The 26,850-nt window shown below is 43.5% G+C and overlaps 1 protein-coding gene across 2 annotated transcripts in view; it reads left to right on the top strand.

The window, feature by feature from the left end:
- The window catches only part of FBN2 (fibrillin 2), a 302,703-nt gene that overhangs the window by 208,419 nt on the left and 67,434 nt on the right, over positions 1-26,850 (top strand). For both annotated transcript variants that reach the window (XM_090038496.1, XM_090038495.1), the window contains exons 31-37: positions 2,206-2,331; positions 3,913-4,035; positions 6,150-6,272; positions 8,838-8,963; positions 12,767-12,889; positions 16,344-16,466; positions 20,383-20,544. In XM_090038496.1, the coding sequence (XP_089894622.1) occupies positions 2,206-2,331; positions 3,913-4,035; positions 6,150-6,272; positions 8,838-8,963; positions 12,767-12,889; positions 16,344-16,466; positions 20,383-20,544 (906 nt within the window). The remainder of the gene's footprint in view (positions 1-2,205; positions 2,332-3,912; positions 4,036-6,149; positions 6,273-8,837; positions 8,964-12,766; positions 12,890-16,343; positions 16,467-20,382; positions 20,545-26,850) is intronic.

The raw sequence follows: 26,850 nt of genomic DNA, 5'->3' as shown, positions 1-26,850 counted from the left end.
GCCAGTTAGTGGCACACAGAGACATTTTCCCCGGCATGCAAGGAATTTTTTTTTTAAATGAAGCTGCTGTTGAGCAGCCATAAGTCCCAGCGCCACAGCAGGCCCTGGGGGCAGAGTCAGGAGAACACAGGCAGGGACGATGTCTACATTCTGCTAACCCCGCTTCTTCCCCCAGACTGCACCCTTCAACCCACCCTGGCCCCTGGAGCGACATGTGGGTGGGCAGGGCCTGGTGGGCAGAGCTGGGGCCTGGGCAGGCACTGCTCAGGGCTACTGTGCTGGAGGCTCCCAGTGCGTGGGCAAGCCCAGGGCTTGGGCAGACAGATACCCCATCCCACCTGGGTGGGAGTAGCAGCGGGGCACTGAGTGCTGGGGCTGGGTCCTCAGGGCAGGGTCTGGGTGGCACAGGGAGAAGCAGGCATAGGGGGAGGTGCTGTGGGCAAGCAGACCCGGCTGGGTCCTTGGAAATGTGGGGCCTGGATGGGAAGCGGGGCTGCCGCCCCACCTGTGGCACCTGTTCCTGGGGCCCAAGGGATTCCTGCAGCCAGACCGTTGTACTGGAGGCAGCTCCATCCCGCTTGAACTGTGCCTGGTGTGCAGGAAGGCTGAGCCAGGAGCCCCCCAGGCCTGGCATCCTACCCTGGCCAGGCAGTGTCCCCTCACAGGCAAGGCAGTTGCACCCCATGCCCGCAGAGCTGTGTATCCTGGGCCCCACCTTGGGTGCCACTGGGAGCTCCTGCTGTGGCCCGAGCCCATTTAGGCCCAGGGCAGTCCCTTTTCCGCCCAGCCCCTCTTCCCCAAGGCCCTGGCTGGGCCGGCAAGCTCATGGCTCATCCCCCCATGCCTGCTTTCCATGCCCCCCCCAGACCCTGCCCCGAGCACCTGGCCCCGACACTCGCCAACCCGGTGCTGTCCCTACCCCAGCGGGAGGGGGCATCCATCTGCCCAAGCCTTGGCCAGGCCCTCCCTCTCAGCTCTGGGCCCAGGCTTCCCTCACTCTGGGACTGTTGGGGAGCCCTGAGTGCCCCGGCCCTGGTGGAGTGCACCTCCCTCTGCCGGATGCTGCCCAGGACCAGCGGGCCCAAGCTGCAGCTGCTGGTGGTGGAGACATTGACGGCAAGGGACATGCCCGCTTTCTCTTTTTCCTTTGTTTTGCTTTTTCTTTTTTCATTTCTTCTTTTTCTTCTCCTTTTCTCTCCTTTTTCTTTCTCTCTCCTCTCTTTTCCTCTCTTCTTTTCCATCTTCTCTCTTTCTCTTCTATTTTTTCTCTCTCCCCCTTTTTGTCTACTCTTTTTCTCTTCTTTATTTTTTTCTCTTTTTCTTTCCCTTTCTTGTTTTTCTCCTTTTCTCTCCTTTTTTCTCTTCCCTTTTCTCTCCTTTTTCTCTTTCTGTTTTCTCTCCCCTTTTTTATACTTTTTTCTTTCTTAATCTTTCTTTCTTTCCTTTTTCTCTCTTTTTCCCTCTCTCCCCTCCTTTTTTCTCTTCCCCTTTCTTTTTTTCTCGCTCCTCTTTTTCTTTCTCTTCTTTTTGTCTCTTTTTTCTCTCTCTGTCATCACAATATGCTTAGCAAAAAAGAATACACAAGAACAAAGGTAGTATATGAAGTTGTATTTATAGTCACCAGATTTAGAATTTTTAGAAAACCTTTTATTTGCCAAGTACAAAAGCAACGTTTATGATTATTAACTACGTTAATATGCAGTGCGTTCTGCCACATACCCCCCGCCCTGGTTTTGTTTTCTGGGATGCCGGTACCTAGCACCTTACAAGGTAGACATTGTGATTTTTGTGGCACTCTGGCCAAAAACATTGCCTACCCCTGAGCTACAGGCTGAAGACTGAGCAGCATGGATCTAGAAGACACTTCTGCACTGTATCACTTCTACTGTAATCTTGAATAAACCTATTAAAACAACAGCCTATTTACCGATGATTTGAGAATTGAGGAAGAACAAAATATTCTACCACAAAAACATCCCTATTCTTTACGGAACTAGAGATATAAAGCATACGAAGAATGAGATGTATCTTGTTGGAGAATAAAAACATTCATTTGGTCATCATAAAAAACCTTTGTAGTTCTAATTTTCGTTAATAACTTTCACAAATTCACCTGAAGGCTGAAGTTAAACCAAAAAGGTAAAACATGTTATTAAACAGCTGTAATATGCAAGTAATAACTAAGCTATATATATTCACTTACAGATGTAAATGAGTGTGACTTGAATTCCAACATCTGTATGTTTGGAGAGTGTGAGAACACCAAGGGCTCCTTCATTTGTCACTGTCAACTTGGATATTCAGTCAAGAAAGGAACCACTGGGTGCACAGGTACGTTACGTGCTCAGCATTTGTATCATACACTTATTTTTCCATGTTTCAAGTTCTAACCTTCATCATAATGAGCAGCCCCTGGATGGCTTTCACATTAATTGATGCATGTTTTAAGATACCTACATATATTGGTAATATACAGTTTAGAGGGAACATGTCCACATTTAATACAAGTAACATTTTCATCAAGTAAATCTAAGGCTATGTCTAGATTATGTACTTCTGTCAGCACAGCTGCAAAGAGGTTGCAGCATAGCTGTGCTGGCAGATGACCCTACGGTGAACTGGTAAGCTTGTTCTTTAACCAGACTACCTTCTTTTTATCATAACAAATGCTTTTGATATCACAGCACCAACCTCGGCTTTGTTGGTACAGTTCAGGGATTGGCAACCTGTGGCCTGCAAAGCAGGAGCTTCAACTGTGTTCAGCAGTGGAGAGGCTTTACCCAGGCCATGCCAAAATTGAGTGGCAGAAAAATGGCAGTGGGAAGAAGCAGTGGCTGAGTCCTAGTAACACCCCGTCTTCAACCCAAGCTGGGTCATTCTGGCCTCCTCCCGGAAAATGTTGCTGATCCCTGATATCTGTAGGTATCTGCATCTGCACTAGAAGGCTTTGCCAGTATAAGTGCAGCAGTAAGTGTAGACCTCACCTATGTCACAAGAGGAAGACAAAATGAAAGAAATAGTAAAGAAAAACGGGAAAAAAGGAAGGTGGAAAATAGCTGTTGATGAACCATGTTAGCGAATATACAGAACTGAAGTCACATGCTCAAGGCTTAAATCTGTACAAATTGAATGCAAAGGTATGTGTGTGAGGGGAGGAATTCTTCCCTTGGCCAGCATCTGCTTTGATTGATGGATGCTACTTATGCCTCATGTTTGGGGTAGCCAGCGTTCCTGGGGGTGGGAGATGGGGAATGCCAATACAGAATCCCCAGGCAGATCCTATCCTACTACCTATGTGTTGCCATAAAGGGAGCTCCCATGATATCCACCTGCCCTACCCATCTTTTTTGTGGAGTTAAGCATCGTCTTTCTTTCTGCAAATGGGGCCCTTCAGAGCTGCATGGGGTAACTTGATTTCTCCAGAATTGTACTTCTAGAATATTTGACTTAATCCTATAACTTGTCCTTTAGGGATTTATTGCATTAAAAGCCTGGGGTGAATTCTTTCCTTTAATAAAATTTTCATATATTTGCATAACTTTGAATGCCACATTTTTAAACAAATCTGAATCTCTCTCTCTCTCTCTCTCTCTCTCTATATATATATATATATACACACACACACACACACAAAAACATTTTCTCTGATTACTTCAATATCTTAACAAAAACTGTCATAGATGATAAACCCAGTTATATATATTTGCAAATGAGTGAAAAAGTTAAAATATGATAGTGTAATTTTCAGTAAAACATAAAACAATCATCTTAAATTATTATAGAGTATTGTATTTTTCTTATAAAATAGTGTAAAAAGAACAGTTGTAAAATGTGTTACCCTGGAAAAGAATCACCACTCCTGAAATATTGGTGTTGAAATTTTAGTAATCAGCTTGTTCTTTGCATTTTTAGATGTGGATGAGTGTGAGATTGGGGCCCACAACTGTGATGCACATGCCTCATGCGTCAATGTCCCAGGAAGCTTCAAATGCAGCTGCAGAGAGGGTTGGGTTGGAAATGGCATTAAATGTATTGGTAAGCGTATAATAACTGGAGCATTTGTTCTGCGGTCATATACATAGTCAAATATATAAATATGATTTTGTGTTTCTGGGTTCTGTTTCATTTTAAATAGAAAAAAGTTTGCTCTTTTCTCAAACCCCTGTCTTTCTAGTAGTTTACGTTAAGGGAACTTAATATGAAATGATTCAAGTCAGAATATTTACGTTGGCCTCTAATTTTGAAAGGAAATGTATCACTTTACTATAGACATCTTTTGATGTATGTCCAGCATTTTTAAGCTAAATTCAATCAGTGGGAGTGGAAATTGAATTAAATATTTTTTTCCAAATCATCTGTGTAAATCTTCTATGCAAAATGTAAAGTTCATTAAATAACAAAGTGGAAGGAACAAAATGCTTTGTGTGATTCTGTAGCAGCGATTAATGGATCAACGTTTGTAAGGGAAAGGAAACTAAAAATATCACTTTAATAAGATTTAAAATATCCTGGTCCCTACAGAATCCAGTAGAACTTTGCTGTTTAACCCTAAGAGACCATAGCATATTACTGAATTTTATGAATTGCTAAGGAAATTAATGAACAGTTAAATGGAGAATTCATCACAGACTTGGTTTTCATTGTTTTAACAGCTCCAGTTCATTTCTGTTATTTAATAATATACTTGTAAATATTCTGCAGTGTGTATAGGCAACATATTCTAACAGAATAGCACTTTAGTAGAGTTCAGTGCATCTGGGACATCTTTACACATGCTCCACAGTGGGGGTGGGGAGCACTTGAATTAAAGCAGCTTTCTGGAGCTTCTCTAATTAAAGCGCACACGGTGTCTCGTGTGTTCAGTGTCCCATGCTTCAAAATGGTGGTGGGGCACTTTAACTAAAACTCGTTCAATGAGCTTTAGTTAAAACACCCCTGCTGCCAAGGTTGCTGGAGTATGCTAATTGGCTCCAAACTTGATTAATTAAGATTAATTTAGTCTGCTCTGCCATTTGCTAATTAGCATGCATCAGAGCAGGTCTCAGGCATGTGTATAGGTGCCCCAGAAGACCTAGATTCTATTCTTGTTATGTCAATAGTTGCTGGGTGGTCCTTGGTCAGCTGCTTTACTTCCTTGTGCCTCTGTTTCCCCTTCTGTAGAATAGGGATAATGACACCTAACCTTCTTTGCAAACCACCTGAGATTTGTTTTGTACAAAACTAGATCTTGTTTTATATAAAAGAACAAAATCTTGTATGTGTTGAATTAGGCCATTTGGATATGTTTTCCGTCATATAAAAAGCCTTATTAACCACATGAAAGCCAGCAGTAGGAGTTTGGTTAGAAGAAACCATGTGTTACACTGGTCTTACAAACGATTTTATAGAGAATAAGAACGTATTGCAATACTTCTTTTGATAATTCATCAGTGGTCTTAATGGTGATAGCTAATTATTAGAGAGTTTCTCCTAAGTTAAAAGAACACAGGATGACTATGCCCTGTAATCCCCAACCACACAACACTCGACCATCCCTAAATTCCACTGACAGAAAAAATAGATTTGATTATTTATTGAGAGTAAAGAGAGGAGCTAATAATAGAAAACTAAGGTAAGAATGCTTTCGTTTGTATGTGAGAGCAGTAAAGGTACTATACCTGAGTACATGGTCGACTTTGAAGGCATCCAAACCCTTTAAACTGGTCACAAAACTGTAATGACCTTCACCTTACCATTTCTCTTTATGTCCCTGAATATTAATATGCATGATTTTTTTTCTCATGCCAGTAATTTAAAACAACAGTTGTCTTCCTTTTTCTAAAATTATTTTGATTCCAACTTCTTTAACAAGGTACTACTAAAATAAAAGTTATTTAGAATAATGATTCTTTTTAAGTTCCATTATTTAGTGTATGCAACCATTTCATTCAGATGCACACAATATATTTTTAAAAGGAAATGTTAAGATGAAATCAGCTGCATATAACCAGATGTCCTCTACTAGAATTTAACATTTCTTCAGGGACATAAGTCTTCCTTGTATTTTTTATTTTGTATCAGCTGATGCAGATTAAGTGTAGGACAGTAAACTACCTACTGCATATATAGTCTTAGCTTTTCTCATTTCTTTGTTTTCTTTTGGGGTGCAGATCTTGATGAATGTTCAAATGGAACCCACCAGTGTAGTGTGAATGCTCAGTGTGTGAACACGCCTGGATCATATCGCTGTGCCTGTGCTGAAGGGTTCACAGGAGATGGATTCACTTGTTCTGGTAAGCGACATGTGAGCTTTTTGGTAAGACTAACATTTCTACCGATTGCTTCTATTACTAAGAAACTTTGTAAAATTAAGTCTAAATTCAAAGGACAAGAGAAAAGGTGTAAAGAAACTGTAGAAACCTCTTCCATCTGAAATGCAAGTCGGTGCCTCCAGAGAGCTCAGGCAATATGCTAGCAGATGCCTGTCTCATATTTTGACTTGTCTACCACATCCCCAGTGGGCCAATTTACTGGGTAGGACTCTTGTCTGCCCCTTCCTTCTGCTTTCCGCTCCAGACAGCCTGTGCATATGCTGCTGTCAACAGCAAACTCTCTAGCCAAGAGCATGCAGTTCCAGCTCCCCATTTCAAGTCTTGTCCTTGCTGGCAAGATTCCTGTAGCAGAGATTGCAAGAGGACAACAGTTATTTTTCCCTCATGGTGCCAGTTAGGACAGTATTTAGTCATTAATATACTTATATTTTTTATAAGGATGGTTCAGTTGAAAAATAATATCTCCTTTTCCTTTACATTTACATCGCCTTATAGTTTCTTATTTTAAGACTGAAGTTTTTTCATACAAAATAATATGAAGGGTTGGCAATTATTGTGAAATTGTATAAGCATTCATGAGATTATGTATAGCTTTTATCACCAGCTGCATCCATAATGCAGACTTGAAGGAACATCTGTTTGCATCTATACTCTTGCACATTTTGATGTACAGTTTCAGCAGCTTGAGAGCTAACCACATTTTAATAGTTGTTTACTTAGGCTGGAAAATCTGAGTCCCAGTTAATGTTGTGATAGTGTTTATGATGACTGCACTGTTGAACAACAGTCCTATATATATGAAATGTTTATAAATGTAAATGATGCTATCAAAACAGTAAAATCTTATGGGACAATTGTTCAAAGAAAGCTTTAAAAAATGTGCAGTGATGGGATGCATGGATGTGTGTGTCATGGATCCATCCATGCATGGATAGAATTAACTCCTATGAAACCAAGTGGGGCTTAATTTGTATATGCAAAAAAAGTCTTATGTTCTCACATAATTAATAATGCTGAAAATGTGAAAATATAATTTTCATTCTCTTTAATACAGCTTCAATTTTGAAAATTTGCCTCTGGAAGAGTTTTATTCCAAAAAAATAGCAATATATTTAAATATCTTTTTTTTACTTCATACATAAATCTACTTAATTCACAGGAGCAACTAATAATGGATTTGGAAGATGAATCAGTTCAAAATTTCACACTATAAAATCTGGTGGTGAAAATATAAGGGCATGGATTCTCAGCAGAACTAAAAGATAGATGTCAGAAGTAGTTGTTACTGTTTTCCTTTCCTAAATTATTTTAACCCATTCAGTCCTTCAGTGGATGATGTAACCTGCTTTAATTCAATATATCATAGTAATCATACAGTTATAGAAATGAGGGTTAGAAGGGACCTCAAGAGGTCATCTAGTCCAACTCCCTTCTCAAAGCAGGACCATCCCTAACTATATCATCCAAGCCAAAGCTTTGCCTATCTGGGTGTTACAAACCTCCAAGGATGGAGAGTCCACAGCCTTTCTGAGTAACCTGTTCCTGTGTTTTACTACCCTCCTAGTGAGGAAATTGTTCCTGATATCTAACCTAAACTTTCCTTGCTGCAGCTTGAGGCAGTTGCTCCTTGTTCCGTTATCTGCCACCACTAAGAATAGTCAAGCTCCATCCTCTTTCGAAACCCCCTTCAGGCTGCTATTAAATCCCCTCTCAGTCTTCTCTTTTCTAGACTAAATAAGCCCAGCTCCCTCAGTCTTTCCTCATAAGTCATGTACCCCAGCCCCCAGCCCCCTCACCTTTTTTGTTGCCCTCTGCTGGACTTTTTCTAATTTCTCCACATCCTTTCTGTAGGATGTGGGAGACCCAAAACTGAACATAGTACTCCAGATATGGTCTCACCATCCCTACACCACCACCTTGACCTACTGGCAACATTTCTACTGATGCAGCCCAGTATGCCGTTAGCCTTCTTGGCCACTGTTATTCCTAGGTCATTTTATGCAGAACTGCTGCTCAGCCAGTCAGCCTCCAGCCTGTAATGATGCAGAGATTGTTCTGTTTTAGATAGAGGACCTTGCACTTGTTCTTGTTGAATCTCATGAGATTTCTTTTAGCCCAGTCCTCCCACTTGTCTACGTCATTCTGAATCCTATCCCTTATCCTCCAGCATATCTACTACTCCACTCAGCTTGGTGTCATCTGCAAACCTGCTGAGGGTGCACTCTATGCCATCTTCCAGGTTGTTGATGAAGACACTGAAAACCAGCCCCAGGACTGACCTCTGGGCCAATCCACTTGATACCAGCTGCCAACAGGACATTATTATTACCCTCTGAGCCTGAGCCTGATGCTGCAGGCAGTTTTCTATCTACCTTAAAGCCCATTCATCCAACCTGTACTTCCTTAACCTGTGAAAATATTCAGCAGTATTATTCCATTTATTTGAATGATGAAATAGGAAGAATAAAACTATATAAGTGCTAAAATACCTAGTCATGTTTAATGATACATTCTTTTCTTGCACAGATGTTGATGAGTGTGCAGAAAATGTTAATCTGTGTGAGAATGGACAGTGCCTCAATGTCCCTGGTGCCTACCGTTGCGAGTGTGAGATGGGATTCACTCCAGCTTCAGACAGCAAATCATGCCAAGGTAATTTACCAGTACTTCAACCTCATTTTCTGAGTTTGGATTGGCTGCTATAAAGGAAACCACGAGAAGTGCTGGAAGGACCCAACCTGGAAGCACATGCTTCACATATAAAAGTCATTTCTTCAAGCAAGGATTATTTTGCAGTATGAATTATAATGAAGGTAGCTTTCATGTCCTATGAAGTTTTCCTGGCCTTCGGCCAAGAATCCCAGGGCAGAAGTCTGGCTCAATAAGTTTTTCTTTAACCATTTCCCATTTTTCTCACTCAGTAAATGGTCTGTAGAGAATACTACGTTGATCTCTGCACTTATTGTGTGTGTGTGTATACAGGAAATATAAGCTTCATTGAACATCAGTCTGTTTATTAAATATGTACAGGAAATTTGAACGAGGCAGATTGCTGCTAGTTTTATCAGATTTACAACAATCCTTAAAATGTCTCTCTCAATGTTTTTACGTCTTTCTCAGTTTATATATATTCTGTTATCTAAGATGTTACTTGAATTATCATGTTCTTTGTTCAGTTGTGATTCTATCCCTTGTAGTATTTAAAAACTCTTGTTCTAGTCTGATTTCCCTGTGAAAACCCCTGTATCCTTTTAGGAAAGCAAAGGCAAAGAAAGGTGAGATATAAATAGGAAACTACTCAAATCATGATTTCTCAGATTTTGCAGAAATCATGAAAACAGGTGTTGTCCATGATATCTGCAAGTAAGAAAGAAATGTAATAAAAATAAAATGCCGGCTCCTCCGTGGGAGCCAGCAATCCTTCCGACTGTGCAGCCCACCAGAGGGGAAGGGGAGAGAGTGGTTACCAGCACAAAGGGGAGCAGGCAAGATGGCTGCCTCCCTGCCCTTGCCACTGATTGGCTGAGGGCTGCCTGTCATGCAGCCCTGCCTCTATCCGCCAACCAGTGTGGGGTGGGGCTGCATGATGGAAAGTCATTTAGGCCAATTAGCACTGAGGGGCGGGGCCATATGACAGGCAGCCTTTTTCAACAATTGGGGCCCCTTGGCCAATAAGAGGCATAATGGGGTGGCCGTGCCATAATAAACCAGCAAAAATGGCAGCCAGCCCTGTGATCTGCCTGTGAAATCAGCCTTCTACCTCCTCAAGTTTGGTTGACCCCTAGATATAAAAGAAAACATTTTGAAAAGCCGTCTCTAAAAGTGCACGCTTAATTTAATACATACAAATCTCCATATGCACATACATACATAGCGTCTAATTTTAGCAAAATTATGGAAGCTTCTGAGAAACTGGCCCTGAAAGTCCACTCATAAGAGCCATTGTGTTACCAGGATATTATCAGTGACTCATTAGAGAATTTTTCATTTCGGATCTTTAGCTGTTCACTAACAGCTGTTCAGCTGTTCACTAATGGTCAAACAAAATCTCAAATTGCGCAAACTTCAAAAACCATGCGTCTATTTTGAAAACCAAAAAATTCTAACTTCCAGGACAGCAAGGCAACATTTGACTTTCCTGATGTCATTTAATGAAAAATTGCAAATTTTGGATGAAATAGTATTTTATCTGGGTAGTAGCAGATCCAGGTTGGGGGAGGGGGCAGTTAGGAGGGTTAAAACAGCACATCCGCAAGGCTGAGACGAGTGGCTGGGCTTGCCCAGCCCCAGATCTGTGAACATGTGCAGATCTTCATTAGCTGGGTTAACCCAGGCTGATCTAAACATAGTTCATCTCCTGATGTGAACTAATTTAGATTGGGTGTGTTATTTTTCAGGAGGCTTAAGCCCTATGAACACCTGCACACACAGGCACTGAGATCAACCTAACTGTGGTTCAATCAGTCTAAATGTAATGCTTGTATGTACCCTAAGGAAAGGAGAAACATTAGCTCTGTTTGGGTGAAAAGAATTTAAGAAGTCGGTTCCTCTCCTTCCCTTCCCTCCCCTCCTCTCCCCTCTCTTTCTTGTAGTTTGTAAATAGGCAGATGGAAAAAATGTTCCATATGAGAAAGGATAGCTTTCAGACATATTAGATCATTTACAGATTGTTTTTGATTTAGCAAAGATCAAAATTAAATTCAATACAGCAGCTTTAAAAAATAACCAATAAGGCTGCCTTTTTTTTTTCTTTCCTGTTCTGAGTTCTGGAAACTGCCTAGTCTGAGAAGCTGGAAGTATTATTGTACAGGGTTCAGAGTATACTTACATCCTTACATTATTTTAAGAGATGGTAATCAGCAATTTAGTTTCTCAGATAAAACAACTTTGTTTAAATACCTGCAAAGTAGAGTGCAAGCCCAGTCCTGCAAGCTGCTGAGAGACATCCTAGGGACAGTCAGTGCCTTGCAGGGACATCCCCACTACTTGTTAAAAAACAAACTAATCATAATTTCTATTTGAAGAGTTTCTTACTATGACTTGCTATGTTTACATGCTCAAGCCCTATACTATGGAAATTTCAGGTATTTCTAGGACCATGCTTTAAATTAGCAATCCATATCACCCTCAAAGAGCTCATACCACATGTTATTCAAGATGCAGTCAGTATCTTCTGGAAGATGAAATGTTGTGACAATATATAGTTCACCTGATTCATAGGTCTCATTGCTTTTATGACACTTCTCTTACACAGTTCTTTCCACTAAAGGAAAACACATGGATTTGTTCTTTTAGACTACTAGAATTTTCTTTTTAAATCTTTAAGCAGAAAGGAATTTTGCTTTACAGGCAAGTATACATGAAAGCAAAGAAGAGAGAAAGGAAACCTGAATTGAGAGTGCAGCCACTGACACCTACAGAAATGTAAAACTGCACATAGGACAGAACACTTTTTTGTTTGTGAATGATAGGAAGGTCATCCAAATGAAGGAAGACAAGACACAGGGCTAGATTTAAGTGGTAGGTTGCAGTGTTAATAGCATTGGGTAGAGGCACTGTATGCCTGAACTTCATGACATTTCATATACTAAGCATTTAAGTGGATCCAGTGCAGACTTACAGAACTCTCACCATAGCTTAGGTTAGACTATCCTGAGCCATTTCCTAGGTTTCAGTTAACTCCTTACTAGGGGCAGGGAACAGGAGCATACAAAAGGAGAGCTTGGGATGATGAAACTTCAGGTATCCCCATCTCTCATAGGTAGAAGCAACAGCAAAATCTCAGAATTCTTCTCTTTCTGGGAGCTGTTCCCTTGGGCCTTTATCCGTAGGAGACAATAACTTCAAGTTTAAACATAGTAAATCTTCCTAGAATGATATGAACATTAATGTATAAATGCTATTCCAATTTAATCTAATATTGACAGAGGGGCTTTGCCTCTCACCCCCAACTGGCAGGGAGATGAAAAAATGTGGTTTTAAATATGCCACAGTTTTTGCCTCCCGCTGCTGGTTGGTGGAGGGTCCCTTGTGGCCCTGCCACTTGCTGCTGACCAGATGAGAGGCAAAAACTGTGGCATAATGAAAACTGCAGTTTTTGCCTCCCAGCCATCAGAAGCAGGCGGCTCCTGGTTAGAAGTTCTAGAAAATCTTTTACAGGTATTTTGTTTTAATTTGGGATCCTGAAGATTCTTTTTTTTAACCTCAGGTTTACTTGCTAAATAATCCATCTATATCTGAAGATTACTCATGACAAATATAATGGGGAATAACTGATAGATTTTCATTAAAGCTATTCCTCACAAATTCCTAAGTTTAACTCTGCACAGGAATAATTATTGTATAGAGATATGGCTTCTGACTTTTCAGTATTAAATGTGTTTTTAAAGTACCTTTATTCTTAACACTTCTGTGAAGATGAAATATAACTTTTTGCTCTGGCTATCTTTCTTCAGATATTGACGAATGCTCTTTTCAAAATATATGTGTATTTGGCACCTGTAATAACTTACCAGGAATGTTTCATTGCATCTGTGATGATGGCTATGAACTGGATAGAACAGGAGGAAACTGTACAGGTATAGCCTAATTCAGTGTTCTCAACATACTTCTTTTTAAGTTTGTTATAATGCTGTATAGTCCCATGATTTTGAGGTGTGGGTAATAAAGATACCCTTTGCATCACTGCAATTGAAATGTAACCTCTCTAACAACCTAAGATATATTATGAAGTTATTCTCCTTTTCTTTTTCTTCCACTTATACTTTTCCTTTCCCTTGTCCTTTCCCATTTTTTCCTCTTATGTACACTTTACAAGTTTGCTGCACATCTCTAGGAGTGCAAATGCAGCACTATAAGAAATGTTGTTCTAATCTATCCAGAATTATGTAAAAGAAATGTAGAATTTTATCACATTATCTATTTTTTCCATATCCTGGCTACATGTAAATAATAAACCCAGTTTAGTAGCTTTTAAGCTGTCACTAACACTTCGTAACTATGAAATATTTAAAGCTTCTAGCTCAAAGAAAAATATTTAGGTAAATATTAAGAAAAATAATCCCCTTTGCTTTCATTTAGATTTAAAGTTTACAGTTATTCCTTCATCATCATACAAATCCCTTCCAAATGGAATATTTTTCTGTGACTATATGGTGATAGTTCTTAAGTGTTCATATAAAATTAGTTAAGACACAAGGGTGTGTCTACGCATTCATTAATGCGCAGTAGCTACTGCGCATTTAGTTTAGTACTTGCTTAATGAAGTGCTAAATATGCAATATCTATAGTTGCTGCACAGTAGTGCCAGTGTGCAGTTTTTTGTGATGTTTACTGTACAATATCCTAATAACACTGTGTAATAGTGTATTAGCAAGGTTTTTGACTGGCATGCTACAGTGCAGTGTTATTAGGCTACTGTGCAGTAAGCATCTCATGTAGGCATGCCCTGAGTAACTTTATTATAAAGATTCACAGAAGAGATCTAAAAGTGGACTTTAGTTTTGTGCTGGATTGTTTAATTCTTCTATTCAGTGCTTGTATCTAATCATTGCATGGCATGAGCAAATCTCCATTAATAAATGCTAATATAGCATCAATCCAGAAATGTATATGGTGTTTTGCAAATATAGAATTAAACGAGGTTCTTGAGGATTTTATTTGATAAAGAGAACCTCCAAAATACATTTTCAATATTCATTTAAGAGTAGGAATACATGATGAAAGATAGACATAAATGATGAAGGACTGAAGTGAGTTTTAAGGAGAGTTTTTGAAGGAGGAGCCTTCTTCAAAAGGAGACAGCAGTGTCTAGAATGCTAACTTAATAGTTCAAGTAGCATTATGCTGAAATTCCTCTATGTACACTGGCTTCCAAACTTACACTGCCTTCCTTAGTGTGCTGCTGCAAATGAGCTAATTAGCTTTGTTCCATTCTATTATGCGGGAAGAGACCATTATAAGTGTAGGTGACAGCATGAGATGAATTAGTGTTCTGCATTCTTGGCTTTCATTTAAAAAAAAAAAAATCTAGGAATTTTTCAGGGTTTATCTTTGAAACATAAAAAGCAGTTGAAATCAGGAAGAAAAAAGGAAGAAAGGGGAAAAAAAAAGTTGGTTTAAACTGGGGAAAAATAGGCAGTGAGGGAAGAAGAGAGTAAGGCTAGAATTAGGGAAGGGGAGGGGCACGGCACAGACCATTGGTCACTCCCGGGGCTGCAGCAGGGAGCAAAGTGGGGGGAGCTGTCAGTGGGTGCGGGGCTGCGGGGCACAGCTCTTGCTGCTACATACCCCCCAGGAGGGTTGCAGGCTGGGAAGCTGTGCGGGGCTCTTCCAGGGGGACCCATGCACCCGGATCTGTGTGTGGGACAAGAGCAGGCTGCTACTGCAGGCTAGGACTGATGGCGGCACTGGTCTCTTCCCAGTGCTTGGCAGCCTGATCTCACTGCACCATGCTGCCACTGCAAGCTGGGGCCAGCGGCGGCACCGGGCTCTTCCCAGCACTTGGGGCAGGTGGCAGCCAGCTCTTGTCCTGCTCACAGATCTAGGGGCATGCACCCCCAGGAGGGCTGGGGGACTGTGCTGGGTTCTTCCCAGGGGGCACATGCCCCAGATCTGCACACGGGACAGGAGCAGGTTGCTACCCCCCCTTAACTCCCATGGGGCTCCCAGCACCCAGGGCAGGGCCAAAGCTGGAGCTGTCAGGCTGCAGCTTGGACCCACTTGCCCCAGGAGTGATTCCCTTAGCCTGTTTCACCCCACCTGGGGTAACAGCTGGGAGCCCCATGTCCCCAGGCAGCGGCTCCAGTCACCCTTCCTCAGCCCCTGCATGGCCACCACGACCACACCTGGCCCCACTCCACATACATGGCACTGCTCCTCCTTCATCCTGCCCCTGTCCAGTGGGAAACCTGTGTCTCAGGTAACTGGCACTTTTAGCTTACCAGTACCACCCGTGTTTCAATTCAAGTCCCTGTTAACTGGCACGAATGGGGTATGGGCCATGCCCCACTCATACCAGTTAACAGGGATTTGAACTGAAAAACATGCGTAAACCAGTAAAAATTGAATGGCTTTAAAAAAAAAAAATCAGGGAATTTATCAGTGAAAATGGGTAAAAACTGAGAATGCAGAACACTAGAAATGATGCATAAAAATTAGAATGTGCTCTTTTTCTAAAGTTTAATTTTAGGAGACTTGGCCAAACTGTGTTCCTATCTGGAGCACTTCAGAAAACACAGTATAAAATTCTCTCTTATATAAACATTCTTTTTTTTAAAGCTTATTCTTTTTCTTTTTAAATGAAGGCAGTATTGTCCTGTTAACTTGTTTTACTGGTACAGCTTAATGTGGAGTGCTTCCCATTGTGCACAGTAGATACAATCTATTTTGTTCTAGCAGAGCTACTCACACGTTGTCATATGCTATACAACTTTGGTACCTCAACTTAGAGTGGAACCTATTCTGTTCATTGGATGTTCAGTTATTTTGGATTGCCTCTGTTACTATTGCTCTCCTAACATATGGGTGTGCATGTGATATATTTTTATATGGATTTTTTTATATAAATTGCAGTGTAATATTTTGATGGAATCTGCCTAATTAGGTGATTAGATATAAGTAATATTATTTGTCCTTTACATTTTGGAACTGTTAGTGTTTACATATTTATTCAGCACAAAATACAGTGTACCCAAGCTTATCCAGACTTGAGTTAACCAAAATTTTTGGTGAACTAAGCATGTACTAAGTCTTCCTAAAGCAATTAAGGCTAGGCTTTATTTCCTCATTTAAACAAAGTATTATGTAGGACTCTATACTCTATGACTAATCTAAGGATAGGACAATTTTTTTTAATTAAATTTGCAAGTGTAGAAAGTTATTTTGAGTGTTTGACAAATTGTTAGTAGTTCTTCAACTTAAGGTAAAGATAAGAATTATCTTTCTTTTGAAACATTCCTACAGAACTTTCTTCTTAAAGTTATACACTTTTCTCTTTTCCATCCAGTGAACAAATTTACTTTCCTATTTTAGATATTGATGAGTGTGCTGATCCCATTAACTGTGTTAATGGACTCTGTGTGAATACTCCTGGGAGATACGAATGTAACTGTCCACCAGATTTCCAGCTGAACCCAACTGGAGTGGGTTGTGTGGGTAAGTCAAAACTATATCAAATAAATATGAATTAGATGCAGCAAACAGCTAGTAGAAACTTAGGGCACCTATTCACAAGCAGCAAGACTGCTCAGATGCTCTGTAATTATAGCAAGTCAGAGCAGGCTTGTTTAATCAAGGGCTCCGTGGGCTCAAGCAGACTCCAATCAGCATCCCCATGCTTAAAAATGGTGGCTGTTTGAAGTCCCTCTAATTAAAGCGCCTCCTCTGCCAACTTCTGGAGCATGTATATAAATGCCTATTTGTGTAGCCTTTAGTCGCACTATCATCCAAGTGATCACTGTTGATGACAGCGGGGCTAGTGCAGGGATAAATACAAATCCAAAGTATGTTTCTATTTTACCCTTTTTATACATGGGAAATACTTAGATCAGTCATGCCTCATTGCCCAGCTTACAATTTACTGATTAATGGATTAATTAATTACAACATTCCTACATACCTCTCATATCTCTTGTACCAGATTTGGTTAAGTCCTACTGCTCCAGGCCTGTCTTGTGGCCTGCAATCATAAATATACAACATTAGCTTAAAGTAAGTTAATGTCATTTCAGATGCTGTCTTAATTTGTCTCATTTCAGCCTTTAATACCACTCAATTGTAGAGTCAGCCACCAATATCCCTTTTGTATTCTGATCAGTTGCATTTTTTCTTACCCCCAAATTATTGATATCTTTCCCAAATACATCTTTTCATCTCAGTTTTGGCTTTCCTTTTTTTCCTCTCCTCATCAAATTTCATTTCCATCCCTGTTCTCACTATATTTAATGATTTTCCATGAAGGACTTTGTGATTTCAGCCTGAGCTTCCTGGCTCAGCAGTAGTCCAAGAACCAATCATTTTTTGCTGTTGTCATTTCTTTATCTTTCTGTCCAGTGAAACACCCAATATTCACATAAGCATCTTCATCTCAGTTGGCTCAAGTACACTTTCATCCTTTCTTCACATTGCCTAAATTTCCAATGGCCTCACTACTGTCAGGTAAAATTTAATCTTCAACTTCCCTTCTATCTTTTTATCACATACAGGGCGCATCTACACAAGACCATGTACTCAAGATTAGAGCTGATTACTGTGTAGTAAGTGTCACCGTCTACGTGTGCAGCTGCTTACTGCACAGTAATTTGCTGTAATCCAGGATAAATATGCTACCTGTAGTTACAAGTAGCAGGTTTACTTGGGAGTAATTAGTGCACAGTACAGCACATGTTGATGGCATAGGACTGGGATGACCAGGAGCAAATGTGTTCCCAGGCAACTGGGCAGCAGGAGGTGGGAGATTGCTCGCTGCCCCCAGGAGTTGCCTGCTGGCAGGTTGGGCTCTGCCACTAGATTCTGGGTGGGGACAATGTGCCCCTGCCCTCACTCTGGAATTACTCTGGAATCTACAGCCCCCACTCTGGAATTATGAAGAATCTTTCCGGCTGCCAGGTCAGAGGGATATTGTCCTTGTCTGGGCTCTGGTGGTAGAGCCTTCCCTGGCAGCAGGGAGCTCCCGGTAGCAGGAATCTACGTCCCCGCCTCTGTCAGGAGACAGCTGTCTCCTGGTCCCCTTGCTCCCTGCTAGCCCCTGGATTAGCCAGTGCAGGGACTGAAGAGGTGCCATGAGCAGCAAATCTGTTCCCTCTTCCCCGCATGTGTAGATGCCTGCTCAGGGTGGGTTTACTTTAGAGTAATTTACTCTAAAGTAAACTCACACTGGAGCATTTGCATGTGTAGATACACTCATTGGTACCTAAATCTGTTGATTTTCTTTCCCCGGTTTTAAGTTGGTCTGTTACTTTTGCTTCACAGCTGCCTTCAATAAATCCCAAATACTTGATTGTGTATACCTCAAGTTTCTTACCTCATTTATGAGGCACACCTGCCTTTAAGGTCCTTCTATTCCTGCCTTTAATGTATCTTAACATTCCTTCCATAATTTTTAGATTTTTCAACAGGACAGGTTTTTGTTATTCTCTTATATAAGACTTTTATCTTTCCTGACTGTTGTTGCCTCTGGTTTTCTGCCATTCCTGAGACACCTTCTTTTCGTTCTTTATCATATTTTTCATTTTTTAATTCACCACCATGTCTCTTTCTTTTGGGCTTCCCTGTCCTTATCTTTTCTCCCCCTTCTCCTACTGCCCCCAACCTTAGTCTTTTCATGATATTTCATTCATTCTCAATTTGTATAGCTTGTTTTCTCTGATTTTATCTCCTTGTGATTTTTCTCTGTAATTTTCAGTGTTCTTTCCTTTCAGATATCATACTTCAGTTCTTCCATCCATCTTCCTCTCTGCAGTCTTTATTTTCCTTACCACAGTATCCAGAATCAGAAATCCATGTTGATTCCTCACCACTTTCCTGGTATGACCTTGCTGTTTGAGGCTTTTCTTGCTTCTTTGACTGGTCAAGATATAATTGATCTAACTTGCTCTGATGACCCTTATATGACAAGGTGTTCTTCTGCTTGCTAAAATGGAGTATCAGCAATGAATTGATCCGAGTCTTCAACCACTACCTGTATCTTCATCCTAACCATCCCATTCCCTTCATACATTGCCTCAAATGCTTCATGTCTTTCTCCAATATATCCATTTGTGTCCATTCTCATTGTTATATTTTTTCTTTCCTGTAAGGTCTTTGAAAGTTTCTCTGTAGTTTCTATCTTTTCCCTGTGACCCAGTTGAGGGACATAGTTTGATATAAAGTTTAGCATCCCCTCTGATGTTGCTAACATAACTTCCATTGCCAGTCATTTACTCTTATAACCTCAGTGATGTTGTCTTTAAAGCTGCTATGGAATATTATCCCAGCTCCATTTCTTTTTCCATCTTTTCCACTCCATAATATCTTGTATCCTGTTCCTAGTTTATTGTGTCCTGTTCCTTTCCATTTCATTTTTTACTCAGGCTTTTTACACTCTCCTTTTTCCCCAAGTAGTTCACCATTTGTCTATCGCTGCATTGATTCTCATCACTAATGACACTTGTTTCTTTTATTTCACCCATTGATCATGTGGCACACCTCACTACTTGATACAGCAAGCAAGGGGTGTCACTGAACATTCATTCTACAGAACACCCTGAAATTGTTCACCTTAGTATTTGCTTGGATGGATGCAGCTGAAAGCAGTGTACTTATTCTTCAGTCAAGACTTTATTTGCAAGGTAGCCAGGGTCTGAATTTGGAGTTTTTCTTCTCTTAAAGTGGTTGGTAACTAGGCTACAGTTCACCTGCCCTGAGCAGTCTATTTTTAGGACCCCGGGCACCTGCCTTTTGGAGCACTTTTACATGAATGCTAGTAGGAGGAGTTTGGTTAGAAGAGACCATGTGTTACACTGGTCTTACAAACCATTTTATAGAGAATAAGAACTTATTGCAATACTTCTTTCAACACAGTTCATCAGTGGTCTTAACACTGATAGCTAAGTATTAGAGAGTTTCTCCTAAGTTAAAAGAACACAGGATGGCTATGCCCTGCAGTCCCCAGCCACAACACTGGACCATCCCTAGATTCCACTGAAAGAAAAAATAGATTTGATTATTTATTGAGAGTGAAGAGAGGACCGAATAATAGAAAACTAAGGTAAGAATGTTTTCATTTTGTATGTGAGAGCAGTAAAGGTACCATACATGAGTACACAGTGGACTTTGAAGACATCCAAACCCTTTAAACTGGTCACAAAACTGTAATGACTGTCACCTTACCATTTCTCTTTATATCCCTGAATATTAATATACGTGATTTTTTTTTATCATGCCAATAATTTAAAACAATAGTTGTCTTGCTCTTCCTTCCAGTTGTGATGAATTATTAATATAATTGTCTGAAATTTCTTCAGTAAGACTGGTTGAAAAACCAAATGTACCAGCCAATTACTAATTATAATGGAATGTATTTTTTCTGTAGACAATCGTGTAGGCAATTGTTACCTGAAATATGGACCCCGAGGGGATGGAAGCCTATCCTGCAACACTGAAATTGGAGTTGGAGTCAGTCGTTCTTCATGCTGCTGCTCTTTGGGAAAGGCCTGGGGGAACCCCTGTGAGACTTGTCCTCCTGTAAACAGCAGTAAGGAACTGTTTTTAAACTATGCTAATTTTAAAAGGTGCAAAGATGAAAAGTACTACCAATATGTATAAAGTTATCAAAAAGATCTTGCAAATTTCCTTCATTAGGTTGTGTTATTACATCCTTATTTACTGGAGGAAGTTTTCGCCCTGTTCTAAGAGGTCATACATAAGCTCTGGGCCAGAGAGTCAAGAGAGGTCTTTTGTGTTACTAGCTCTAAATCTGAGTTAGAATCTGTTTCTATGTCACTGGAGCGAATAGGAACCTTACCACTGCCTTCACTGTGACTGGGATAAAGTTCTCACTGGGTAGCCTCGAGCACATCATTTTCTGTGTTTTACTTTGCTCATATGCAAAAATGGAGATAACTGGTAAGGCATAGCTCATCATGTTTCAATTGCTCAGAGGTCAGATTCTAATTGGCCTTTAAGGCACCTTCTCTTAATGAAAGCAGCATCAAAAATGTAAGCACCTTCCCCATGGAGGGTAATCCAAGTGCAAGATTAGGCATGTACACAATGAATGGGAAGATTTAGCTGCCTCCCAAGGGTAATCCCAATCACTTAGGTACTTAGCAGGAAAATGTCTGTGGGTAACCAGTGTGAATTCTAAGGAAAGTGTTGTGTCTGGACTCCTGCTTTTCCTCAGAGTTTAGGTGAGGTGCTTCTGTCATGTCAGATTGCTCAGAGAGGAGATGTCTCTCTGAAGCAAACTACCCCAACTGCAGTAGAACTGAGTTCACCCCACATTCATTCTTGAACACTGGTGATGATGGTTTTTTGCCCAGTAGTCTAGAAGTAAAAGGGCTTGCCCAGGAAGACAGAAACCTAGCTTACCTCACCCAAAGAGACTAAAACATACATTTCAGCTCCCAAAAAGTCCCTAACCACCAGATATAAGGCTAAGGTGTGCAGTGGCCCCTCTGAATAGCCAAGCATGCAAGAATGATGAAAACCGAAGAATTACTAGTAAAAGAGAGCCTTCATCGACAGTTTAGCATAGTCATTCTCACCCCAAGAGCTGTGAGATTCTTTTAAGGGTGCCATGGGGTGCTGTGTAATATTAGCATTGTAGATGCAAACACCTACAAATGGTTCACAAGATATACCCAGAGATTCATAGCTTCATAGTTTCTAGGGTCGGAAGAGACCTGAGCAGATCATCTAGTCGGACCCCCTGCCATGGCAGGAAAGAGTACTGGGGTCAAATGACCCCAGCAAGATGTTCATCCAACCTCCTCTTAAACACCCCCAGGGTAGGAGCCTGCACCACTTCTCTTGGAAGCTGGTTCCAGACCCTAGCCACCCTGACCGTGAAGTAGCGCCTCCTGATATCTAACCTAAACCTACCCTCTGCCAGCTTGTGACCGTTATTCCTGGTCACTCCTGGCGGTGCTCGGGAGAACAGTGACTCCCCCAATACTTGCTGGTCCCCCCTGACTACTTTATAACAGGCCACAAGATCCCCCCTCAGCCTTCTCTTTTGGAGGCTGAACAGGTTCAGGTCCCGCAGCCTGTCCTCATAGGGCCTGCCCTGCTGTCCCCTGATCATACGAGTGGCCCTCCTCTGGACCCTCTCCATGCTGTCGACATCCCTCTTCAAGTGTGGCGCCCAGAACTGGACGCAATACTCCAGCTGCGGCCTGACCAGTGCTGCATAGAGGGGGAGGATCACCTCCTTGGACCTGCTCGAGATGCATCTGTGGATGCATGCCAAGGTGTGGTTGGCCTTCCTGACTGCCTCCCCACACTGCCGGCCCATGTTCATCTTGGAGTCAGTGATGACTCCCAGATCCCTTTCCACCTCCGTGCTGACAAGAGGGGAGTTCCCCAACCTGTAGGTATGGTGCTGGTTGTTCCTCCCGAAGTGCATCACCTTGCACTTGTCTGTGTTGAAGCCCATCCTGTTCTCGTCCGCCCACCCTTGTAACCTGTCTAGGTCTGATTGTAGCCTGTTGCATCCTTCCAGTGTGCCCACATCCCCCCACATCTTAGTGTCATCAGCAAATTTGAATAGGGTGCTTTTTACCCCCTCATCCAAATCGCTGATGAAGATGTTGAACAGTGCGGGCCCGAGGATCGAGCCCTGCGGAACCCCACTGCCCATGTCCTTCCAGGCTGAGAAGGACCCTTCCACTACCACCAGCCAGTTGGCGACCCATTTGACTGTGTGGGTGTCTACACCACAGCCCCCCAGTTTCTTAATGAGAACAGGGTGAGAGACAGTGTCAAAAGCCTTCCGGAAGTCTAGGAAGACTATATCCACTGCTACCCCTGCACCTAATGATCTGGTGCTCTGATCGTAAAAGGCCACCAGGTTGGTCTGACGGGACCTGCCACTGATGAACCCATGTTGGTTGCCCCTAAGCATGCAGTCCCCTGCTGGCCCCTCCTGGATGTGTGCCAGCATAATTTTCTCGAACAGCTTGCCTAGGATCGAGGTGACACTAACCGGCCTATAGTTTCCCGGGTCCTCCTTCCTGCCTTTTTTGAAGATGGGGACCACATTGGCCTTCTTCCAGTCCTCCGGTACCTCACCAGAGCACCACGAGCACTCGTAAAGTTGTGCCAGGGGACTTGCAATGACCTCGGGCAGTTCCTTTAGAACTCTAGGGTGGAGATCATCCGGGCCGGCTGACTTGAATACGTCCAACCCCTCCAGAAGCTCCCTAACTAAATCCTCACTAACCCGTGGCCCAGGTGTGGCTCTCCCTGGGGCCCGAGGGGGGCCCAGCAGGGAGGTGGCTGTTCTGGTCCCTACTTAGGAAGACGGAGGCAAAGAAATCGTTAAGCGTTATCTTTGCCGTCTGGTGAGACGACCAAGTTCCCCACAGCGTCCTGCAAGGGCCCCACATTACCCGGGACTTTCTTTTTACCCCGTACGTATTTAAAAAAGGACTTCTTATTGTCCTTAATCTGGGAAGCTAGCCCCAGTTCCCTCTCTGCCTTGGCCTTCCTAACTACCCCCCTACATCCCCGAGCAACTACAGAATAGCCCTCCCTGGTGATGACCCCTTCCTTCCGTTGGGTGTAAGCCTCCTTTTTAGCAAGGAGACATTCCTGGATGCTTTTGGTGAGCCACGGAGGCTTGTGTGCTCTCCTGCTCCCTTTGATCCTCATTGGGATTACCTTCCTTTGGGCTTGGAGGATCGTCTCCTTAAGGAGCGACCACTCTCCTTGGACACCTCGCTCCCTTCCCCTCTGGGACCTCAGCACTTCTCCAACTATCCTCCTTAGCTCATTGAAGTCTGCCCTCCTAAAATCTAGGGCCACTGCCTTACTGCATGCCTTTGCCACCTTGCGCTGGATCGTGAATTCCAGCAGGCGATGATCTCTGTCGCCCAGGTGGTCGAGCACCTGCAGCCCCCTCACCAGGTCATCACCTGTGGCCAGCACTAGGTCCAACAAAGCGTCCCCCCTGGTGGGGCTGTGCACCTCCTGGGTTAGATGGAGGTCCTGCACTCTGGCCAAGAACCTATATGAGCGGTCAGACCTGGCTGACTGCTCTTCCCAGCAGGTGTCCGGGAAGTTCAGGTCCCCCATGACTATCACATCCTTAGCCTTCACTACCTCTGTGAGCTGACCCAAGAATTCCTGGTCAAGCTCTTCTTGGACCTGCTCCCACCATTAAGTCCCTTTCCCCTCGACTGCCCTGTACTCTAACCCAAAGCACTTCAGAGTGCCCCTCCCCTGACTCCTTGCTAATTGACAAGGATGTGTATTCCTCCTTAATATAGAGTGCCTTGCCCTCACCTCTCTTTCCTATCCTGTCCCTCCTGTACGGCCTATAGCCCTTGACATTGACCGCCGAATCATGCGTTTCATCCCACCACGTTTCTGTAATCCCCGCTATGTCCGGGCTGGTGTCAGCCAGCAGGAGGGTGAGTTCCTCCTGCTTGTTGCCCATACTACGAGCGTTTGTGTAGAGGCATTTGAGGCCTCCTGTGGGTGTGTGTACTGACCCCCTAGTCCCAGCGTTACCCTGGCCCCTCCCTCTTACCTGTTTGATTGTTTCGCTCGTCAGTCTGGGCTGGGCTGTAGTTGTGGGTGCTGTTTGGTCTGGCAGTCTGATGTTTCCTCTGCCCTCATCTTCCCCTTCCCCTAACAAGCCTAGTTTAAAGCCCGCTGGAGGAGGTCCGCCAACCTAGAAGAGAACACACACTTACCTTTAGGGGAAAGGTGGAGCCTGTCCCATCCCAGCATGTCTCTCATCGTGATGTGCCGGTCGTGGCTGAGGAAGCCAAAGCCCTCCTCGAAGCACCATTCCTGTAGCCGCCAGTTGGTCTCCGCGATGCACGTTTCATGCCATCTGCCTCGTCCACTCACTGGCAGGATAGAAGAGAAAACCACCTGTGCGCCCATCTCCTTCAGCATGCACCCCAGAGCGTGGTAGTCCTCCATCAGGCGATCAGGGCTGGCTGCATCGTTAGTACCCACATGGACTAGGACCATAGGGTAATAATCGGTGGGCTGGATTACGGTCTGGAGCATCCCTTTCACATCCTGAATCCTCGCTCCAGGTAGGCAGTATACCTCACGTGCCGAGGGGTCCCGGTGACAGATAGGGCCCTCCGTACCTCTCAGGATGGAGTCACCAATGACGATCACGCGACGCTTCTTCCTCCTGGCTTTCTTGCCTCCTTCAGCTTGCATGGCACGCGGTGTGTGTGGAGTTGCCTCCTCCCCGGTTTCGTCCTCTCCGTCTTTCTCCTCCAGGGCTGCCAGAGCTTTGTACCTGTTCTCCAGCCGGACTGTAGGAACTGGTGCTGCCGTGTCTCGAGCAGCCCTGGCACAGGAGGTCACCGTCTGCCACTTAGCAGTGGAGGGCTTATCTTGAGGTGCATCCTCCTTGGTTGTACAACCCTGCAGGGAAAGAAAATAGCTGTCAATTTCTTCCTCTGCCTCCCTGATTCCCCTCAGCCTGCTAACCTCCTCCTGGAGCTCCCTCACCTGCGCCTCCAGGGCCCTAAGGCGGGCACCTGCAGGACAGGTGTGGGGGTCCCCAGTCTCTACCCCCCCAGGCCTTGCTGGGCAGCTCCCGCAGGCCAGGGGGTTGGGGGACGCCAGCCCCCCCACAGGCTCCATCCGGGTGGAGGCCTCAGACAAGCCCTGGGAAGGCCGCGCCCCCCGGGCAGGGGCCCTGGCAGCACTCCATGTCAACACCATCATAGGAGTTCTTAGCTGAGTTTGGGTCCTCTGGCCCACACTAACAGGAGTTGGTTTCTCGGCCCCTCCTGCTCCCCCTCCGGCACAAACGCCGGCACAAACACCGGCGCGCTTTTACAGACCGCGCCTGTTTGCGCGCTCTGTTCGCGCAGCTCAGGAGCGCGGCTCCCTACCGGCTCAGCTAAGAGGGATCCAGGGGGCTTCCCCTCCGGATCCGGCTCAGCTGCGTCGGCCCCTCTGCCCCACTTACCTTAGGGGGATCAGCTGCTGCTGCCCCCGCTGCTGCTCTGCTCACCTCTGCTGCTCTCGCCTCCGCTCTGGGTCAGGTAAGGGGGCACACGTGTGTGCAAGACACACGTGTGCCTGTGTCCTTACTCTCCCCGCTGCTCCTAGCTCCCGAGATTTCCAATAAGAATCCATAGTGTCAAAAAAATTCTGACCTGATGTGGTCTTTCTGAGTTCTTTGCAAGAGAGGAGTTCACATATTATTTTTCTATAGTCAAAAGATGAGTGAATGCGAAGAGCTAGTATTTACTGAGGGGTCTAAAAGGTTGCTTAGAGTCTAAGGAGATCGAGAAGCACTAGCCTAGTGGTTTTGAAACTCAAGTAGGAGGGTAGAGTTTTGGGTTTTGCCCCCTGCTGGCAGGGCTATTTCTGTTTTTAAACTGCTGACTCTAACGTTAAATGCATAAAAAGTCCAGGGAGTCAAAAAGGAGGAGTGTTAATCTTTATATGTCTCACATCGCCTCCTGAGCAAGCCTGGAACTTCTGGCAAGAAACAAGCTCCATTTACTCGCTCCTACCCCACAATCCCAGAAGTTTGTCAATGAAGATGACTTAGTGGGGACCTGAGCTCCCACCTGCACACCCACTTCTTATACATGTGGAACACCATAAGCCTGACATCAGGGGAGAGACTGCCTGATGTTAGGCTAACAGTGCCTGAGGAATTTAAAAAGTGGTCATGCAGCTGGGAGTCCCTGCTGCCCACTGTGTTTTAAAGGTGCAGAGTACTGTGAGCCTTTCACAGGGCCATGCACACCTTTCAAAAGTGTATGTGCAACAGGGCACCATGAGCCTAGCACTGGGGAGAGGTATACAGTACACCCTGATCTACCTCCAGGGATTGGGTAGGGGAGGA

This window comes from Crocodylus siamensis, chromosome 3, assembly GCF_052110815.1.
Source record: "Crocodylus siamensis isolate JL-2025a chromosome 3, ASM5211081v1, whole genome shotgun sequence".
Lineage (NCBI taxonomy): Eukaryota > Metazoa > Chordata > Crocodylia > Crocodylidae > Crocodylus > Crocodylus siamensis.
The sequence above is the reverse complement of the archived record's forward strand: the minus strand, read 5'-3'. Positions and strand labels throughout refer to the sequence as shown.